Here is a 21,982-nt window from a genome sequence, read left to right as displayed (position 1 = left end):
CTTCATAAATTATTTTGACATACAGTAACATTTTGCCTACTTGAAATAATATATTCAGCTATTCAGTGGCTTCAGTGGTCAAAAGATGCATATTGATCACTTTCTAAGTGCCAAGTATTATAGCTCACTATCTAGGTTGCTTCTCTGATCTAAAATACTTAAAATACAGGTTATTTATTGTGACATAAATATACCTTTAAAGTGTACCTGTAATAGTATTTTCTTTTAATTTACTTAGCAAAATAACATTTTGTTAGTTTCCTCCTTCTCAGTTTTTGTGGCGTATATCATTTTTAAATTGGCTGCTGTTAAATGCGGAAAATGGATCAAAAGAGTAATTTTAAAACATACTATACTGTGTGGATAGCATCTGCTTTTTACGAATTGCATACAAAGACAAAATCCTAAATATTATCTCTGAGTGTGACTGCTCGAGAGCCTCAAATAGTGTCAGTATGTCATTCTACAGAACATTACATTCTTTACTGTTTTTTGAAAAATGCTGTAAAAACGCTTACTGAATATTTCAAATTACTCTTTCTCATTTATGTTGTTATAGTTTAAGAAACATGATTAGTAGTTTCAATTCAGATTGAAATCAAAATTAGATATATACTGAATAAAAGTATTAAACACTTAAATGAAACTTTTAATATTTGTTAATTATCCAGCATAAAATTACTAAGACATTCAAAAACCATACAGATGGTCACCACATGACTTACATCGTAGTTACTTTTAGAATTTGAACAACTTTAGGGATTTTTTTTTTTTGATGAAGAGGAAGGTACAAGTCAAAATGGCTCAGAAAAATAAAATGGAGTATATACAAGAGTAGAATACGTTTTAATACTTAACACATCGAATACATTTTTCTAAAACAAAAAACTTTAAAATGTCCACATGTTTATTTTCTTTCAGAGGTGGAGAAATAGTTGTCCAAGAAAACACTTTTCACAGTTGAAGGAACTTGGAGGTTCTGTCCCAGTGAAGTCCCGGTGGTTTTATTTAAGGCAGCTTATATTGTAGATTCGTTGTCAAATATCTTATTTTTTAAGGTCTGTAGGTTATGTTGAATAAAGTTCTCTGTGCCTTGAACTTCAGAGAATCTGGAGTCGCTTCTCCTGGTAGACCAGTTTTTCATTTTTATTGAATTCTGAATCGTGTCTGACGTGAAGTAGTAAACTATAGGGTCAAAGCAACAGTTTAAAACAGCAATGCAAAGAGTGATTGGGTACATGGTCCTTACCGCTGTTGCCGCTGAGCAATTAACAAACGTCTGTGTTCTCATAAGAGAATATAAAATAAGGTTGATGTTGTAAGGCACGAAACAGAAACAGAATATGACCAAATGTACAAAAATCATTCTTAAAACCTTAGTTTTGTTTATTTTGCTTCTACTTAATGTAAGAGGTTTATTTAAAGTTCTTAGCACCATACTAGAACAAGTTACGTTTAAAATTAGAGGAATAAAAAATCCCACTATTTCGATGAAAATTACAATCCTTGAGAGATATGTTTTCCATGTGGCCTCTGGGAAATTTTCAAAGCAGGCTTCTGAGGTATTGTTACCCTGAGAGTGGGTAGACTGAAAAAAAACTGCTGGTGCACTTCCTCCCATCACAGTTAACCATACAGCAATGCAAACGATTTTTGCATTTCGTTTGGTTCTTAGAGTCTTTGACTTAAATGGGTAGACGATTGCCAGAAATCGGTCGGCACTAATACAGGTTAAGAACAGAATGCTTCCGTACATGTTGGTATAAAACAGCATCACTGAAATTTTACAAAGTAAATCTCCAAATGGCCAATTCCGTGTTGCAAAGTAAAATATCCTGAAGGGTAAAGTAAAAACGAAAAGCAAGTCTGACATTGCCAAGTTAATCATATATGTTGTTGTTTCATTTCGCACTTTGAGAGCGCAGATGAAAATGTATATGGCAACACAGTTGGATATTAACCCAAGCACAAACACCATGCTAAACATGCACCCGTACAAAGTGTACTTAAAGGAATCATCATAGATGCAGTGGGAGCTGTTATTGCTTACCATTATAAAGGCACGTCCAGTTTACAGTGTTGAAGTCCTTTGGTCAGCTGCGGTCTCCTTTGGTATTCAGATTGTGACCCCTTTATAACCTCCAATGTATTTGCAAATCCTTTGGATCTTTGCGTGATTTTATAAATATTTCTTTTTCCTCCAAGAGACATGAAATTTGTTGCTGTAAAGTTTCTACTTGGTTCTTCAATAAGAAAATATTTTCATTTTCAAATCTCCAGAAAATCCGTGATTCCAGGGCTACGTTTAAAAAACACAGTCAGTGAATGAAGCCAATCCATTGGATTATAAATTTTAAATAAAAGCTGTGTTCTGAGATGGAAGAAAACTATTCGTCTGGCAAACTTCAGTTTCAGTTGTTAAGATGAATATTCCAAAATGAAAGTTTCTTTATGCTCCAGAATGTTTAAGTTAAAGTTAGCAATCTTATTTTGCTTTTCAACGCAAAGTTTCAGCGACTTAAACATTCCCAGTTCGGTCTCATTTACTTCTTGCTCCTTCCTTCTAAATGAAGTTTTCCTCTTCCGTATTCCTGCAGTGGATCCCAGATGGTGGTAAGCAGAGGAGTCTTTCAAAGGTTCCGAAATAAATTCCTAAGCGTGTTAGCTCTTGCTGAATCGCGGCCTTTTCCTCGGTTACCAGCTGTATTGTGAGATGGGCTTTCTCTGAAGAGAAAAAGAAAGGCGTGCTAGATTTGTAGTATGACATCACAGGAAGAAGAGGCTGGACTTGGACAAAGAAAGGTTTCAGCCCAGTTTGTTTGCAGTTCCTTTAATCTGATAACGTGTCTGCTGGGAATACACCTAGGAGGCTTGCAAAGGGCCACTGACTGTTTAGCTGAGCAGTCTGCCCATTACCTTTTTTTATGCAGAAATGCCTCTGGAATGTTGGCCACCTCTCAGGGAGTTTTCTTTCTTTTCTTTTTTTTTTCTTTTTATTCTTTCTTTCTTTTTGGTAGTAGTAATTGAGAGAGGACAAAAATCAGTATGTGATTGCTTTTGTGTTTTGGATATGACTTTTTTTTGGAACTAAAATGTGTATGTGTATTTATAAACTGAAATTGTTAGTGATATCTTAATATGACATTTTAAAAATCTGTTTACTGACTGTATAAGAGAGAAATCGAATCGTTAGTTATGAAAAAGATTTGAGTTGAGAGACCAAGTTTTGCCACTCTTGGCTTCTGTTTTCCATAATTGCTCCTCAAGATTTAATTCCCATGATTGTGAGTGGCTCCAATCCTGGATCTCTTTACTTTTTGATAAACAATTTTCTCACATTCTTACCTCTTTCCTGTAAAATTAAATTAATATTTTATAGCACTTCCAATTTTTTAAATCACTTCCACCAAAGAATAAACTTTATTTTATTTTTTATAAATTTATTTATTTTTGGCTGTTGGGTCTTCATTGCTGTGCACAGGCTTTCTCTAGTTGCAGAGCACAGGCTCTAGGCGCTCAGGCTTCAGTAGTTGCAGCATGCGGGCTCAGTAGTTGTGGCGCACGGGCTCAGTAGTTGTGGCTCACGGGCTCTAGAGCACAGACTCAGTGGTTGTGGCGCATGGGCTTAGTTGCTCTGCGGCATGTGGGATCGTCCCGGACCAGGGCTCGAACCCATGTCTCCTGCATTGGCAGGCGGATCAAAGAATAAATTTTAAAATGTTTATGTTTGGTGTGGTATTAATCTTACAGAACAAAATTGTGTCTTTTAACAAACATTTTTTTCCCTAAATTCATTGAAATAAATTTTGGAAAATAAAAGTTATACTACTTGGCTAAGTTTTAGGTTTGGAATTTTAATTCCCTCCAGCCCTCCCTTAACCCCTCTTAATATGACATTAACTATGTATTGGAATATGGGTCAGATTTTGTTTTCATTTAAAAACTCATGTGAGTGGTTTCTCTCTATGTATTTAAAGTATACTCATTTTTTAAAACCCAAAGAAATCAGAAGAAAGTATGTGTGGGAAAGGGGTAGTTGAATGTAGATGTTATTTCCTCAGGGATTGAGGATATCACAACCTGTGGACATGTTTCTTTTATTTTAAATTACCATTTTTCAGAAAAGGCTATATCCAGTTGTGGTTTACTGTTATTATTTTTTAGTTTGGTTTCATTTGGGCTGAAGCCCTTCCTTTCGAGTATCAATTAAGGAAATTTGAGAAATTTAAGAGCAGTTTATTTTTCTTTCATAAATTACTTAGCTAATTTAAAACTAATATTTTTCAGTAACGTGTTTTGTGCTGATTTTGTACCTTTTTAATTTGGGCTTCACTCTCATGCTTAGCAACTTTTGTTGTTTGTTGATGAATCCCCCCTGAATTATAATCTATTTTTGTTGTTTTGACTAGGAAATTTACCTATAATCAAGTGACACAAAAAAATATGAGTATTACTTACAACCAATAAACTTAAAACCTGAATTTCTTTGTATCATGTTGGTATGGAAAAGAGGTAGTATGTGTTCATATAAGAAGACAGGTGGATACCTAGAGTAAACAGTAATGAAGAGAGTACTTAATGAGCTTGTGTTCTTACTGGAGAAAAATTTCTGTTATAGTTTCTCAGTAATCGACTTTCAGATTGATAATCTCTTCTCTAGTCATCATTAAATAATGAAATTTAAGCAGTTATATGCCCTGACTTTGTTTACTTTTACCTTCATTTTGAATATGGCATTGTCGCATAAAACGTACTAATTCTACATTGGAATATTCTTCCACATGTTGATGATGTCATTCACTTGACTTAATACTTAACTGTTCATTTGTAGTTTTTTCATGTTTGACTTACTGGTGCTTAAAAATAGATCACTGTTCGTTGAATTAAACTTTTTGTTATTATCAGTATATTAGTATATGTTTGTATTTCCAGTTTTACACAATGCTTGACCCTTGGTGGATACTCACATGTTTGCTGAGGCATGAATTATACTGATAAACTGGAATTTTATTGAGAGTTGTTTCTACTGAGGAAGAGCAATAGCAGAAGGACTATCTGTTTTAACAGGAAGAAGATCATTGAATGCTAGATTTTTCAAGACATTTAATTTGACTTCTAATTAAGGAGCCAAAGTGAAATTAGATACCTTTAAAATTCCTTAGGTTAAGATTTGAGAACCGTAGAGTAACTGCTTACAAAAGGGAGTTAAATGAATCCAAGGACTCGAGGATATTTAATAGTTGCTTTTGTATGTGATAGAGACCAAACCAGTTTAGTGTGAGATTTGTATACTTCTAAAAGTTAAGTCTAGGAATCAGTTGGTTTCTTGAATGAGTTTTTTTAGGGGGTGAAATAACTACAGCTGATTTGAAATTTAATGAATCTCATTATATAACTCATCACTTTACAGATTTTTATTACATCAAGATGCCAGGTCAATAACCAGCTAGCCTATAAAGTACATGTTTTATTCATCACTATTGTAATGGTATAGTTGTGTTTTAGTTGTGTAACTAATTTTTTGGTTATCAGTTTGAGAGAGAGTATTCTGTTAACTATTATGTGTTTAAGGATATGAGTAACTTCTGAGTTCTTATCTAAATTTCTGCTACAACTGTGGCTTTGAGAAGGCAAGAAATCTGACTTTTTCATACCTGATTGAAAATAGGCTTTGGTCTGTCATACAGAGTGAAGTAAGTCAGAAAGAGAAAAACATATACTGTATGCTAACACATATATATGGAATCTAAAAAAAAAAAAAAAAGTGGTCCTGAAGAACCTAGGGGCAGGACAGGAATAAAGATGCAAACGTAGAGAATGGACTTGAGGATATGGGGAGGGGGAAGGGTAAGCTGGGACAAAGTGAGAGAGTGGCATGGACATATATACACTACCAAACATAAAATAGATAGCTAGTGGGAAGCAGCCGCATAGCACAGGGAGATCAGCTCGGTGCTTTGTGACCACCTAGAGGGGTGGGATAGGGAGGGTGGGAGGGAGACGCAAGACGGAAGAGATATGGGGATATATGTATATGTATAGCTGATTCACTTGGATATAAAGCAGCAACTAACACCATTGTAAAGCAATTATACTCCAATAAAGATGTTAAAAAAAATAAAACATGGGCAATTTTTCATCAAACAAAACAAAATAGGCTTTGTTGAACACCTGTTATAAACAAATAATGTGTAAAGTGGGCTCCTCAGCCATTCTTCCTTTCTGTTCTTTTTCATATTGGTTATTTCTAGCCTTGACAGTAATACCAGTTTTTTTTTTTTTTTTTTTTTTTTTTTTGCTGTACGCGGGCCTCTCACTGTTGTGGCCTCTCCCATTGCGGAGCACAGGCTCCGGACGCGCAGGCTCAGCGGCCATGGCTCACGGGCCCAGCCGCTCTGCGGCATGTGGGATCTTCCCAGACCGGGGCACGAACCCGTGTCCCCTGCATCAGCAGGCGGACTCTCAACCACTGCACCACCAGGGAAGCCCAGTAATACCAGTTTTATGTTGTCCCTTTTTTATTTTCTCTGCTATCTTTTTAGACTAACCCTGTCACTCTTATCTATATAGTTGTTATGGTGTCTTATCTTGTCTTACTTCTAGTCCCACTTTTAACCCAGCCAGAATTCAAAGAAGAAGATTGACTCTTTGACAGATATTAATATCCAAAGGCATATGGAAGAATTAATCAGTAAGATTCTAAGCCACTAGTAATCCATTCCCAGAACAAAATTTCCATGATCACTTCTTTTTACTGGTTTTGCCAGTGTGTTCATTTTAATCAACTGATTTCACACTCTTGGAAATTTTGAGGACTTCCTGTCAATGCCAGATGTTACCAGTGCTGCCTCAGAAAGGTTACAAACAAAGCCCGGAACGACTGACTCTACAAAATGACCCCCTTTAAAGCCAAGCCTTTTGTTGTTCTAGTTTTTAGCTAAACAGAAGTGGACTGTTTCAGGCTGACCAAAAAAAAAAAAAAAGAAAGAAAGAAAGAAAAGAAGTTGCTGGCTTGTTGTCCTGGTTAAATGGATAGGTAAATAGGATAAGCACATTTAAGTTATTTTTCCTGCTTATGTTATCTTTATCTTTGGTATGCTGATATTTATTTGTTTATTCAAGAGCAAATATTTACTGAGTGCCAACTGTGTGCCAAGTGCTCTTCTAGGTGATAGATGTATAGCAGCAAATGAAACAGAATTCCTGAGCTTATATTTTATTTTGGAGAGACAGGCAATCAATAAACAAGCAGTTATACAGTTGGCCATATGGTGATAAGTTCTCTGAAGAAAAATACATTCAGGAGGAAAAAGGAGGTATTCTATATAGGGAGTTCTAAGAAGGGCCTGTTGATAAGGGGACACATGAAGAAAGACTTGAAAGAAGTGAAGGAATAAATCATGTGGGTATCTCAGAGAATTAGCCTTTAACTGTTAAACAGTCTTATAAAAGGCTCTTCTCAATCTGTATTTCCAGCCTCATCTTCCATCACTTCACTCACCAGGTTCATGTCCCCAAGATTTTCATGGCAATTGGAAATCTCTAAATAGTATTTCAATTTGATAAAATTCCGCATGTCTGTTTCTGATTTTTGTTTTGCATGACACATCATGAACTGGGAGTTTTGTTTTGTTTCGGTTTTGGCTACTTGACAGTGTTCTTCAAGCTGAATACTTCTAGGAAACTTACTATCTTAAATTAACAGGATCCCCAGGTCAATAGCTGCATTTCAAGTCAGATCCCACCCTGACTTCTGTGGCCCTGTGCAACTATTAGGTTTGTCTTTTTCTCTTGATGTTTCGGCTAGTACCCTATTACCTCAAGGGACTGAATTTTCTTCTGCTGAGTTCAGTTTCCCAATAGCAGTGACATCTGACAGCCTATATTAACTTGTTGATACAACTGCCAATTAAAAAATGTCACTCGCCACCAGGTTCTACAAGAATTAAGTCCTTAGCCACTGTAGTTGTTGACCTTTAGCACCCCCTGAAAGGAGTTCAGGGCAGAATGAGGCGCTCTGTGCTCTGGGAAAACTGGCAGAACAGTCCTTCAGATAGTTAGATATTTTCAGGGGAAATTTTTTATGAACCTGGATTCTTGCATCTTTCCATACTTAGAAAAGCACGGAAACCATTAACTAAGATATGTGCTCCTCATGACTAGCAGCAACCTTCTACCAGAATGTGTGCTTGGTTGCAAGTACCACCTTTGCCAAAATCACATATATACTGACCTCTCCCCTTACCTCTTCAGAACAGTTTCTCAGAGCTGAGGGGTTATCTCCTGGGCTGTAGACACTGAATAAACTTGACTCACAGCTTTTATGTTGTACGTTTGTTTTTTTGTTTGTTGTGGGTTTTTTTGGTTTTATTTTGAAGTAGACACACTAGGTCAGCTTTCTTTACTTCTGTTAATTATCTATCCTACATCTGGTTGAATGGACATCTAGGACCTTAAAGGTAGTTCTATCCCACTTGTCTTTTTTCCTTGATAACATGGTATCCTAAGTTTGGATCTACCTTCAGATTCTTGTCACCATGTCTGTCCTTCATAGAGCCAACTCTTGGCCTTACTCTCATTTTCTGACATATGACCATTATCCAGCCCTACTCGTGCCTGGAACCATGACCAGTTTTCTCTGACTCAACTCCATTACTTTCTAAGCACATGTGACATCATTCTATGAGCTTTGTTTTTTAAATTTTTTTTTAGGAATAAATTTTTTATTTATATTGTAGGAGAGATATTATTAAGGCTCTTAAAGAGCAATAATAAGAGAAATAGAATAAAATTAGCAGTAAAAAGATAATATAACTCTACTACTCTAATAAATCAGCTGTTTATAATTTTCCAGACTAAAAAACTTTTAAAATTGAGATACAATTGACATATAACATTATATTAGTTTTGGGTGTACAACATAATAATTCAATATTTGTATATATTGTGAAATGGTCACCACAATAAGTCTGATTAACATTCATCACCATACATAGTTATAATTTTTTTTCTTGTGATGAGAACATTTTTAATCTTTTAGCAACTTTCAAATATGCACTACAGTGTTATTAACTGTAGTCACCGTGCTGTATCTTACATCCATGACTTATTTATTTTATAACTAGAAGTTTGTACTTTTTGACCCCCTTCACCCTTTTTGCCCACCCTCCACCCCCTGCCTCTGGCAACCCTCAATCTATTCTCTGTGTCTACAAGCTCTTTTTCTTTTTTTATTTTTAACCCACATATAAGTGAGGTTGTACTGTACGGTCGTCCCTTGGTGTCTGCAGAGGATTGGCTCCAGGATCCCTGCAGATACCAAAATCTGTGGATGCTCAAGTCCCTTATATAAAATGGCATAACCCAATCAGCTGTTTATATCCATAGGTTCCACCTCCCACAGTAGGGAAGGCCAACTCTATTTATCTTTGTCTGACTTCTTTTACTTAGCATAGGGCCCTCAACTAAGAGACACCTGGCAGCCTGACCTGGGGACAGTGTGCAGATTCACATAACCACCATCATAGACAAATATACTGAACAGTTGCATCATAGAAGGAAATATACTCACATCTCTCCAGCCCCACTATGCATGTCCTAACCCCTGGCCACTATTATTCTGCCCTTTATTTCTAAAATTCTGTTATTTCAAAATATTATATAAATGAAATCAAATAGGCTTATCTTTCTTCTCAGCCAAATTCTCTGGAGATTCATTTAAGGTACTACATGTATCGATAGTTCATACCTTTTTATTGCTGACTAATATTTCATAGTACGAACGTACTACAGTTTCTTTAACCATACACATATTGAAGAATATTTCTGACTATCACAAGTAAAGCTGCCATAAACATTTGTGTACAGGTTTTATATAAGCATGAGTTTTCATTATTCTGGGATAAATGCCCAAAGACTGCAATTGCAGAGTCGTGTGGTTATTGTGTTTTATTTTGTGAGACTGCCAGATATTTTCCAGAGTGGTTGTACCATTTTGAATTCCTATCAGCAATATATGGGTGATCCAGTTTCTCTGCATCCTTGCCATTGTTTGGGATTGCCACTATTTTTTCTTTTAGCCATTCTGATCATGTGAGGATAGTTCATTGAGGTTATAATTTACATTGCCCATCAGGATGATAGCTAATGGTATTGAATATCTTCTTCTGTTTACTTGTGATCTGTATTTCCTCTCTGGTGAAAAGTCTCTTCATGTCTTTGCCCATTTTCTAATTGGATTGTTTGTGGGGTTTTTACCATTGAGTTTTGAGAGTTCTTTATATATTCTAGATACTAGTCTTTTGTTGGGTATGTGGCTTGTAAATAATTTCTCCTAGTCTCTAGCTTCTTTTTTCATCCTTTTTACATGTCTTTCTCATGGCAAAAGTTTTAAATTTTGATGAACTCCTGTTTATCAGTTTTTTATTTTATGGATCATGCTTTTGGTGTCAAGTCTAAGGACTCTAGATCCCCAAGATTTTCCCCTATGTTTTAAAAGTTTTATAGCTTCACATTTAATATTTAAGTCCATGATCCATTTCCAATTTATTTTTGTACAAGGTTTGAGATTTAGGTCAAGGTTCATTCTTTTTCCATTGATTTGCTTTTGCACCTTCATCAAAAGGGAATAAAGAACAGATGGAACAAATAGATGTAGGATTTAAAGTAACCACGTCAATAACTACATTAAAGGTAAATAGCCTAAACCCCAATTAAAAGGCAGAGATTGTCTGAGTGGATAAAAAAGCAAGACCCAACTCTGTGCTATCTACAAGAAACCAGTTTTAAATATAAAGGCATAAATATGTTAAAAGTAAAAGCATGAATCAAAAGTTTAGGTGCCTGGATGGAATTCTGAGGGTAATTCTAAGATTTGTACTGTGGGTGATTAGGTGATTGATAAAATTTAACCAAAGAGGATATTGAAGGAGTCATAGCTGATTGGTGATGAGGGTAATAAGTTCATGTTAATGTTTGAACATGTTAATATTTGAGTTGTTTGCCACATATACATGTAGAGATCCAAGGTATCTAGTTGGAAATACTGGATCTGGAATTTGAAAGAATAGTTTTAGTCAGAAATGTAGATTTAGGAATAACTAGAAATATAACTAAAGCCATGATAGTGGCTCAGCCAGCATATATATTGGCAAAAGGATCCTGAGAAATATCAGTATTAAAGAAGTAGTGAAGTTGAATGGGAAAGAACTGTCAGAAAAGTCAAGGCCTGCCCAAAACTTTATGTTTTGTATTCTAGTTTCCTTTTGCAAGGTAGAATGGTCTTATAATGATTTGGCTTAGGATAGTACAAAAACATTTCCTGTAATGTAAGACCAATAATATTTCTTAAAATACCCAGAAAACAATAGCAATTCCTGTCTTCCACTTCCCCTATTGTTAATTTTTCTACTAGCACTGGAGAACTTGTACGTACTTGGATAATCAGAATCTCTTTTAGGGACACCTTTACTCTCTGGAGAAGTTCACATTTGCTTTAGATGTATGTTAGTATAAAAGATCATGTAGAGTAGACTTATAGCTTTTTCTATCCATATTACTTGCTGACAGAGAGAGTCTGATTTCCTTCACATGATTAAGTGGCAAAATAGAGTGGAATGTCCAGAGAGTGATTATGCTGAGAGTTAATTTAAGTAGATAAGTAATGACATAAGACAGCTTGCCTGAGACCAAGAGTAAACTTCTCTCTGAGTCCTGAATGCGAACAGTGCTATAGATATAAATGCATAAATTTTCAGAAGTCAAATATTCCATTAAATACTTTCTTTAGATTAAAAAAATCAGATTCTGTATTAGTTATCTATTGCTATGTAAGAAATTACCCCAAACCTTAACAGTTTAGTAAAACAAATGTTTTACTTCGCACATAATTTCTGAAGGTTGGGAATCTGGGAGTGGTTTAGCTGTGTGGTTTTGGTTCCAGTTCTCTCAGGAAAGTTCCTCAAGTTGTCAACAAAGGCTGCAGTCAGCTTAAATATTTCCTGGAATTCGAGAATCCGCTACTAAGTTCACTCACACAGTTGTTGGCAGCCCTCATTCCTTCACTGGTCATTGGCCAGAGGCTTCATTTGTTTGCCACATAGACCTCTCCATAGGGTTACTTACTCCAAGGCAGCTGCTTTCGCCTAGAGCAAGAAGAGGTCAGAAAGAGAGAGAGAGAGAGAGAGAGAAAGCGGGCGCGGGAGCGTGCACCTAAGACGGAAACTGCAGGTTTTTTATAAACTAATCTCAGAACTGACATGCTGTCACTTCTGCTGTATGCCATTGACCACACAGACTAACCCTAGGACAGTGTATAAGGGTGTAAATACCCAGTGGCAGGAATTATAGGGGTTATCTTGGAGGCCAGATGCCACAGTTGATATTTAGTGTCAGTTAGAAAGCAGATCTTATCATCCACTTTCTTCTTTGTGCTTTGCTGTGTTTTATTAAACCTATGGTATGGTTATGTCATATAACAGTCTAGAAATATTTATTGAGTGTCCACTATATGCTTGGCACTGGGTTTTGTTTTTGTTTTTGTTTTTGCTGCTTTGGGTCTTTGTTGCTGCACATGGGCTTTCTCTAGTTGTGGTGAATGGGGGCTACTCTTCGTTGCGGTGCACATGCTTCTCATTGCGGTGGCTTCTCTTGTTGTGGAGCACGGGCTCTAGGTGTGTGGGCTTCAGTAGGTGTGGCTCGCAGGCTTAGTTGCTCCACGGCATGTGGGATCTTCGCAGACCAGGGATGGAACCCGTGTCTGCTGCATTGGCAGGCTGATTCTTAACCACTGTGTCACTAGGGAAGTTGCCGGCACTGGGTTTTTATTTTAAGAACTCTCTAAAAGTCCCATCTGGAGAAGAAGTTAGACTTGGGATATATTTTGAAGTTAGAGCCAATATGACTTGCATGGATTGGACAGTAGAGAGTGAGAGAAAGAATAATAAACATGATTCTTTTTTGCTTTGGGCAACTGTATATAAGAAGTGTTAATGATATGGGAAAAACTGAGGAGGAGTGGGAATTTTTTGGTGATAGAGGATGATTACAGTTCATTTCAAATGAACATGTTGAATAAGGTGGAAGAGGACAGATGCTTCTGAAGTGACCCTATCAGTAGCTGGCAACTGGAGAGTTGTTTACCTTTATGTTCCTACTTCCTAGTAAAGCTCCTGTTACAGAATAGACATATGACGAATAATGGGTGGATGGATGCATGGATAACTAGGCGTTATTGTCATTAGCATCTCTACTTTACAGTTGAGAAAAGTGAATCATAACAAGGTTAAGCAACTTTCTCCAGGGTCATGCGGCCAGTAAGTGGTCAGGACTTGAACCCTTGTGGTGTGGCTGCAGAGTCTGTGTTTCTATCCACTGCACCGTACTTCTTCTCATTATTATTATCATGGCATAGTCATTATCATAAACCTATATCTATATATCTCTGTGACCAACTGGGTTGGGGGAGATGGAGTAATAAAAGTTATACCTGAGTGAAACATGAAGACTGTTGGTGAACAAAATGCCACCTTCATCCTTGGAAGAGGCATTCACTTTGGTATAATCCTATTGTGCTAATTTAAAACACAACCAGGTAAACAGTCTATGGGTTAAACCATATCTGAAGAGAAAGTAAAATACCTGATTAGTAGCATACCTAAATCCTGTTAAACGCTCAGGTTTACTTGCATATCTTTGTGAGTCTCAAGGTCTCCTGAAATGTCTTTGTTTGAGAAAAGAGTGGGATTAGGCCACTCCTGCTGAATATATGTGAATTTGTTCCATTTATCCCATATGTAAAGATATTCAGTTTGTCAATGACTAGAAAATGTAAAACATTGAGTATGACATACATGATTTAGCTGGTGTTAATTGTTAGCATTATTTTACTCAGATGAAAGCCATTACTTACCTCGCATTTCAGAGTGCCCCTAATGAATACAGGAAAGAATGCCTTGACAATAGGAATTAGTACATTATGGTGGTTGTAGAATAAATCAGTATTGTTTATTTTTTAAAGACTTTAACTTAGTTTATTGTGGTTTTAGTTATACAGAAGATTTCAGGTTCTGTATAGTCAGATTGGTTCATCTTTTCCTTTATGAGTTCTGGGTTATGGTCAAACCTTAAAAGTCCTTTCTTATCAATAGAAACTTACACAAGCCTCTTAGATAGCCTCATCCACCAGAGGGCAGACAGCAGAAGCAAGAAGAACTACAATCCTGCAGCCTGTGGAACAAAAACCACATTCACAGAAAGATAGACAAGATGAAAAGGCAGAGGGCTATGTACCAGATGAAGGAACAAGATAAAACCCCAGAAAAACAACTAAATGAAGTGAAGATAGACAACCTTCCGGAAAAAGAATTCAGAATAATGATAGTGAAGATGATCCAGGACCTTGGAAAAAGAATGGAGGTAAAGATCGAGAAGATGCAAGAAATGTTTTAACAAAAACCTAGAAGAATTAAAGAACAAACAAACAGAGATGAACAATACAATAACTGAAATGAAAACTACACTAGAAGGAATCAATAGCAGAATAACTGAGGCAGAAGAACGGATATGTGATCTAGAACACAGAATGCTGGAATTCACTGCTGCGGAACAGAATAAAGAAAAAAGAATGAAAAGAAATAAAGACAGCCTAAGAGACCTCTGGGACAACACTAAACGCAACAACATTTGCATTATAGGGGTCCCAGAAGGAGAAGAGAGAGAGAAAGGACCAGTGAAAATATTTGAAGAAATTATAGTCGAAAACTTCCCTAACATGGGAAAGGAAATAGCCACCCAAGTTCAGGAAGCACAGCGAGTCCCATACAGGATAAACCCAAGGAGAAACACGCCAAGACACATAGTAATCAAATTGGGAAAAATTAAAGACAAAGAAAAATTATTGAAAGCAGCAAGGGAAAAATGACAAATAACATACAAGGGAACTCCCATAAGGTTAACAGCTGATTTCTCAGCAGAAACTCTACAAGCCAGAAGGGAGTGGCATGATATACTTAAAGTGATGAAAGGGAAGAACCTACAACCAAGATTACTCTACCTGGCAAGGATCTCATTCAGATTTGATGGAGAAATCAAAAGCTTTACAGACAAGCAAAAGCTAAGAGAATTCAGCACCACCAAACCAGCTCTACAACAAATTCTAAAGGAACTTCTCTAAGTGGGAAACACAAGAGAAGAAAAGGACCTACAAAAACAAACCCAAAACAATTAAGAAAATGGTCATAGGAACATACATATTGATAATTACCTTAAACGTGAATGGATTAAATGCTCCAACCAAAAGACACAGGCTTGCTAAAAGGATACAAAAACAGAACCCATATATATGCTGTCTACAAGAGACCCACTTCAGACCTAGGGACACATACAGACTGAAAGTGAGGGGATGGAAAAAGATATTCCATGCAAATGGAAATCAAAAGAAAGCTGGAGTAGCAATACTCATATCAGATAAAATAGGCTTTAAAATAAAGAATGTTACAAGAGACAAGGAAGGACACTACATAATGATCAAGGGATCAATCCAAGGAGAAGATATAACAATTATAAATATATATGCATCCAAAATAGGAGCACCTCAGTACATAAGGCAACTGCTAACAGCTATAAAAGAGGAAATCAACCGTAACACAAAAATAGTGGGGGACTTTTAACACCTCACTTACACCAATGGACAGATCATCCAAAATGAAAATAAATAAGGAAACAGAGCTTTAAATGACACAATAGACCAGATAGATTTAATTGATATTTATAGGACATTCCATCCAAAAACAGCAGATTACACTTTCTTCTCAAGTGTGCATGGAACATTCTCCAGGATCACATCTTGGGTCACAAGTCAGCCTCAGTAAATTTAAGAAAATTGAAATCATATCAAGCATCTTTTCTGACCACAACTCTATGAGATTAGAAATGAATTACAGGGAAAAAAACGTAAGAAACACAAACACATGGAGGCTAAACAATACGTTACTAAATAACCAAGAGATCACTGAAGAAATCAAAGAGGAAATAAAAAAATACCTAGAGACAAATGACAATGAAAACACGACGATCCAAAACCTATGAGGTGCAGCAAAAGCAGTCCTAAGAGGGAAGTTTATAGCTATACAAGCCTACCTAAAGAAAGAAGAAAAATCTCAAATAAACAATCTAACCTTACACCTAAAGGAACTAGAGAAAGAAGAACAAACAAAACCCAAAGTTAGCAGAAGGAAAGAATTCATAAAGATCAGAGCAGAAATAAATGAAATAGAAACAAAGAAAACAGCAGCAAAGATCAATAAAACTAAAAGCTGGTTCTTTGAGAAGATAAACAAAATTGATAAACCATAAGCCAGACTCCTCAAGAAAAAGAGGGAGAAGACTCAAATCAATAAAATTAGAAGTGAAAAAGAAGTTACAACAGACACCGCAGAAATGCAACACAGCCTAAAAGACTACTGCAAGCAACTTTATGCCAATAAAATGGACAACCTGGAAGAAATGGACAAATTATTACAAAGGTATAACCTTTGTAACTGAACCAGGAAGAAACAGAAAATATGAACAGACCAATCACAAGTAATGAAATTGAAACTGTGATTAAAAATCTTCCAACAAACAAAAGTCCAGGACCAGATGGCTTCACAGGTGAATTCTATCAAACATTTAGAGAAGAGCTAACACCCATCCTTCTCAAAGCCTTCCAAAAAATTTCAGAGGAAGGAACACTCCCAGACTCATTCTATGAGGCCACCATCACCGTGATACCAAAAGAGACAAAGATACTACAAAAAAAGGAAAATTACAGATGAATATCACTGATGAATATAGATGCAAAAATCCTCAACAAAATACTAGCAAACAGAATCCAACAACACATTAAAAGGATCATACACCATGATCAAGTGGGATTTATCCCAGGGATGCAAGGATTCTTCAATATATGCAAATCAATCAATGTGATACACCATATTGACAAATTGAAGAATAAAAACCATATGATCATCTCAATAGATGCAGAAAAAGCTTTTGACAAAGTTCAACACCCATTTATGATAAAAACCCTCCAAAAATTGGGCATAGATGGAACCTACCTCAACATAATGAAGGCCATATACAACAAACCCACAGCAAACATCATTCTCAATGGTGAAAAACTGAAAGCACTTCCTCTAAGATCAGGAACAAGACAAGGATGTCCACTCTCACCACTGTTATTCAACATAGTTTTGGAAGTCCTAACCACGGCAATCAGAGAAGAAAAAGAAATAAAAGGAATCCAAATTGGAAAAGAAGAAGTAAAGCTGTCACTGTTTGCAGATGACATGATACTATACATAGAGAATCCTAAAGATGCCACCAGAAAACTACTACAGCTAATCAATGAATTTGGTAAAGTTGCAGGATACCAAATTAATGCACAGAAATCTCTTGCATTCCTATATACTAATGATGAAAAATCTGAATGAGAAATTAAGGAAACACTCCCATTTACCACTGCAACAAAAAGAATAAAATACCTAGGAATAAACCTATCTAGAGAGACAAAAGACCTGTATGCAGAAAATTTTAAGACACTGATGAAAGAAATTAAAGATGATACCAACAGATGGAGAGATATACCATGTTCTTGGATTGGAAGAATCAGTACTGTGAAAATGACTATATTACCCAATGCAATCTACAGATTCAATGCAATCCCTATCAAATTACCAATGGCATTTTTTACAGAACTAGAACAAAAAATCTTAAAATTTGTATGGAGACACAAAAGACCCCGAATAGCCAAAGCAGTCTTGAGGGAAATAAACGGAGCTGGAGGAATCAGACTCCTTGACTTCAGACTATACTACAAAGCTACAGTAATCAAGACAATATGGTACTGGCACAAAAACAGAAACATAGATCAATGGAACAAGATAGAAAGCCCAGAGATAAACCCATGCACCTTTGGTCAACTTATCTATTACAAAGGAGGCAAGGATATACAATGGAAAAGGCAGTCTCTTCAATAAGTGGTGCTGGGAAAACTGGACAGCTACATGTAAAGGAATGAAATTAGAACATTCCCTAACACCATACACAAAAATAAACATAATGGATTCGAGACCGAAATGTAAGACTGGACACTATAAAGCTCTTAGAGGAAAACATAGGAAGAACACTCTTTAACATAAATCACAGCAAGATCTTTTTTGATCCACCTCCTAGAGTAATGGAAATAAAAACAAAAATAAACAAATGGGACCTAATGAAACTTCAAAGCTTTTGCACAGCAAAGGAAACCATAAACAAGATGAAAAGACAACCCGCAGAATGGAAGAAAATATTTGCAAACGAATCAGTGGACAAAGGATTATTCTCCAAAATATATAAACAGCTCATGTAGCTCAATATTAAAGAAACAAAGAACCCAATCCTAATATGGGCAGAAGACCTAAACAGACATTTCTCCAAAGGAGACATACACATGGCCAAGAAGCACATGAAAGTCTGCTCAACATCACTAATTATTAGAGAAATGCAAATCAAAACTACAATGAGGTATCACCTCACACCAGTTAGAATGGGCATCATCAGAAAATCTACAAACAACAATTGCTGGAGAGGGTGTGGAGAAAAGGGAATCCTCTTGCACTGTTGGTGGGAATGTAAATGGATACAGCCACTATGGAGAACAGTATGGAGGTTCCTTAAAAAACTAAAAATAGAATTACCATATGATCTAGCAATCCCACTCCTGGGCATATACCCAGAGAAAACCATAATTCAAAAAGACACATGCACTCCAATGTTCACTGCAGCACTATTTACAATAGCCAGGTCATGGAAGCAACCTAAATGCCCACTGACAGACCAATGGATAAAGAAGATGTGGTACATATATACAGTGGAATATTACTCAGCTATAAAAAGGAACGAAATTGAGTCATTTGTTGAGATGTGGATGGATCTAGAGACTGTCATACCGAGTGAAGTAAATCAGAAAGAGAAAAACAAATATCATATATTAACACATATATGTGGAACCTAGAAAAATGGTACAGATGAACCGGTTTGCAGGGCAGAAGTTGAGATACAGATGTAGAGAACAAACGTATGGACACCAAGGGGGGAAAGCCGCCAGGCGGTGGGGATGGTGGTGTGCTGAAATGGGCGATTGGGATTGAGATGTGTACACTGATGTGTATAAAATTGATGACTAATAAGAACCTGCTGTATAAAAAAAAACATTAAAAATTTTTTAAATAAATGAAGTAGTTATAAAGAAGGAGGTGAAGGGTTGAAAAAAAGTAACTATGTGAGGTAATGAATGCTAATGAGCTTGATTGTGGTGATCGTTTCACAATGTATGAAGCCATCACGTTGTGCACCTTAAATATATATGACTTTTGTCAATTATACTTCAATAAAGGTGAAAAAAGATTTTTTAAAAGTTATAAAGATATTCTCATATACTTCGCATACTTTTCAATTTTGTTTTTTAACATAAGTAATTGATTTTCTATATATTACGAAAGTTTAATTTTTTTTTCAAATTGCTAGCTAATTTTTCACCTTTTATTGAATAGACTGTCTTCATATTTTTACAAAATCTGCTTATATTCTACAGTGATTTGTATTTTTATTTACGGATACACCGCTTTTCCTTTTGAAATAAACCTAGCATCTTGGCCATCTGTCTGTTTTCTTGCCCTTTAGTTCAAGTACTAAAAGAGTAGAATTATATATGGCCCCCATTTTTATGGACTTGCAAGCTTTCACCTCCAGAAAGTTACAGTTTTTGAATCAAGGTTTTTAATGGTTTTTACTGCTGGTCTTACTTTTTTGTAAATGGTATTTTAAAAATTATGCTTTTAAACTGTTTGCTTGGTATATCGAAACATAATTATTTTTCATATTGATTTCATAACAGTACAGAAACCTTGCTAATCTCTCTTCTTCTAATAATTTCACTGTAGATCCTTTTGAATTTTCTTTATCAACAGATAAATCATTTGTGAATAATGGTATTTTTGTTCTTTCTTCCTTTCCAGTCTTTTTTCTTTGACTTATTGAGCAGACTGGAACTTCAAGTATAATGCTGAATAGAAAGCATGATAACTGGACAACCTTGTCTTATCTCCAGTTTTTTAAGGGGAATGCTCTTAACGTTTCACCACTATGTATAATGTTGGCTGTGGTTTTTCTGTTTATTTGTAGATGTCATTTATCAAATTTGGAATATCCTTCTGTTCCTGGTTTACAAAGAGTTTTCTTTCTTTTTTTTTTTTTAATGACAAATGGGTTTTTAAATGAGAACTTTTTCTGCACTGATTTTGACAAGATTTTTCACCTTAGATTTATTAGTGAGGTGAATTGCATTATAGATTTTCTAATGTTGAACTAATTTTGCAACCTGGATAAACTCAACCTGGTAAATGATATATTCTTTTTAACACTGCTGTTGTGGGTTGCTAATATTTCTGGTTCAGAATTTTTGTATCTCTGTTCATGAGCAAGAATGGGCTATAATTTACCTTCTTGTAATGTCCTTGACAGTTTTTAGTATCAGTGTTGTACTAGCCTCATAAAATGAGATAGAGTTGGAGCAGAAGTGGAATTATCTTTTTCTTGAATGTTTGGTGGAATTCACTGGTAAAACCAGCGGTGCTTGATGTTTTCTTTGTGGGGAGACTTTTAATTACTGATCCAAGTTCTTTAATAGTTTATAGGACTGTTGAGGTTTATTTATTTCTTATTGAGTTTGGTCAATTTATATTTTTGAGGAATTTTCCACTTGGTCTAAGTTTTCCTATGAATTGACATAAATTTTTTCACAACCCTATTATCTTTCTAATCTTCGTAATGGTGGCTCCAGTTTTGTTCCTAATACTATTTATCTGTCTCTTCTCTTTTTCTCAGTCGATCTGACTGGAGTTTTGTTTAATTTTATTAGTTATTTCAAAGTACCAATTATTAGCTCAGTTGATCAAACCATGTGTTTTATCTTTGTTTTCAGTTTCATTAAATCCTGTTCATGTCTTTATTATTTTCTTCCTTCTACTTTCTTTGGGTCTCTTCTGTGTTTCTTTCCCTAACTTTTAATTTCTTTTCTAATACAAGCATTTGAAGTTATACATATTCCTAGTTCTTTATTTTATGTGTAATACAAAAATTGGCAGTCATTATTTTCAAGGTGGAGAAAAGAATCTTATTCTGACTTCAAAATCGCTGTTGTCAATTATGACAAAATTCATAATGCTCACCATGTCAAGCCATATGATTTTGATATATACATTGGAGACTCATACTTACCAATGTTGTTTTAATGTCATCTTGTTTCATATAGGAGTCACCTTTATTTGATCTTATTAAACAAGCAAAGGACCGAGAAGGACCAGCTGATCACCTTGAACCTGCTTGTACTCTCAACCTTCCTCTCCAGAATAATCACACTGCAGCAGATATGTAAGTAGAATATCTGTTGTGTCAATCCATTCAACTTGCAAATAGATTCTGAGCATAGTGTGACGCAAGATGTTATACAAAAGCTGTAGGGAATAGAATTTTGAATAAGACATTTGTCCTGCTTTCAGGGATCAGGAATATAAGATACATGACCCAAATAAAGTTCATATACAGTGGTACAGAGTACTACTGAAATCACTCAGGTTTGATGTATGAGGACACCTTTCATGCAGAGATGGCAATTTAGATAGTCCTCAAAGGTAGAGCAGGATTTCAACATGGAAACTGGAGAGGAGGGAAGAGACCAAAATAGCATGAATCCCAAAGTATAGCAACCAGGAAAGCAGGAAACATTTTTCAGGGAGTACAGCTCAGTGCATCTGTAGTGAAGCATAGGATGGGGCAAAGGGAGTAGTGTGGGATCCGAGACTAAAACGGTTGATTAGTGCATGATGGTGTGATGGAAGAAGAAGGCGATAACATTTATTGAGGGTTCACTGTGTGCTGGACAGTGACCTAACAGCCCTGT

General features: G+C 35.9%; 2 protein-coding genes across 4 annotated transcripts in view; one reads left to right on the top strand and one right to left on the bottom strand.

Annotated features, from left to right (window-relative positions):
- The window catches only part of RB1 (RB transcriptional corepressor 1), a 127,837-nt gene that overhangs the window by 88,843 nt on the left and 17,012 nt on the right, over positions 1-21,982 (top strand). For all 3 annotated transcript variants that reach the window (XM_065895782.1, XM_065895783.1, XM_065895784.1), the window contains exon 18: positions 21,335-21,453. In XM_065895782.1, coding sequence (XP_065751854.1) covers positions 21,335-21,453 — 119 coding nt within the window. The remainder of the gene's footprint in view (positions 1-21,334; positions 21,454-21,982) is intronic.
- LPAR6 (lysophosphatidic acid receptor 6) lies at positions 726-2,586 on the bottom strand. Its single transcript, XM_065896014.1, has one exon. It carries the CDS (start codon positions 2,051-2,053, stop codon positions 1,019-1,021), a length of 1,035 nt encoding a protein of 344 aa, XP_065752086.1. The 5' UTR covers positions 2,054-2,586; the 3' UTR covers positions 726-1,018.

The sequence above is a fragment of the Phocoena phocoena genome, chromosome 18 (assembly GCF_963924675.1).
Source record: "Phocoena phocoena chromosome 18, mPhoPho1.1, whole genome shotgun sequence".
Lineage (NCBI taxonomy): Eukaryota > Metazoa > Chordata > Mammalia > Artiodactyla > Phocoenidae > Phocoena > Phocoena phocoena.
This window is presented reverse-complemented; position numbering and strand designations above follow the sequence as displayed.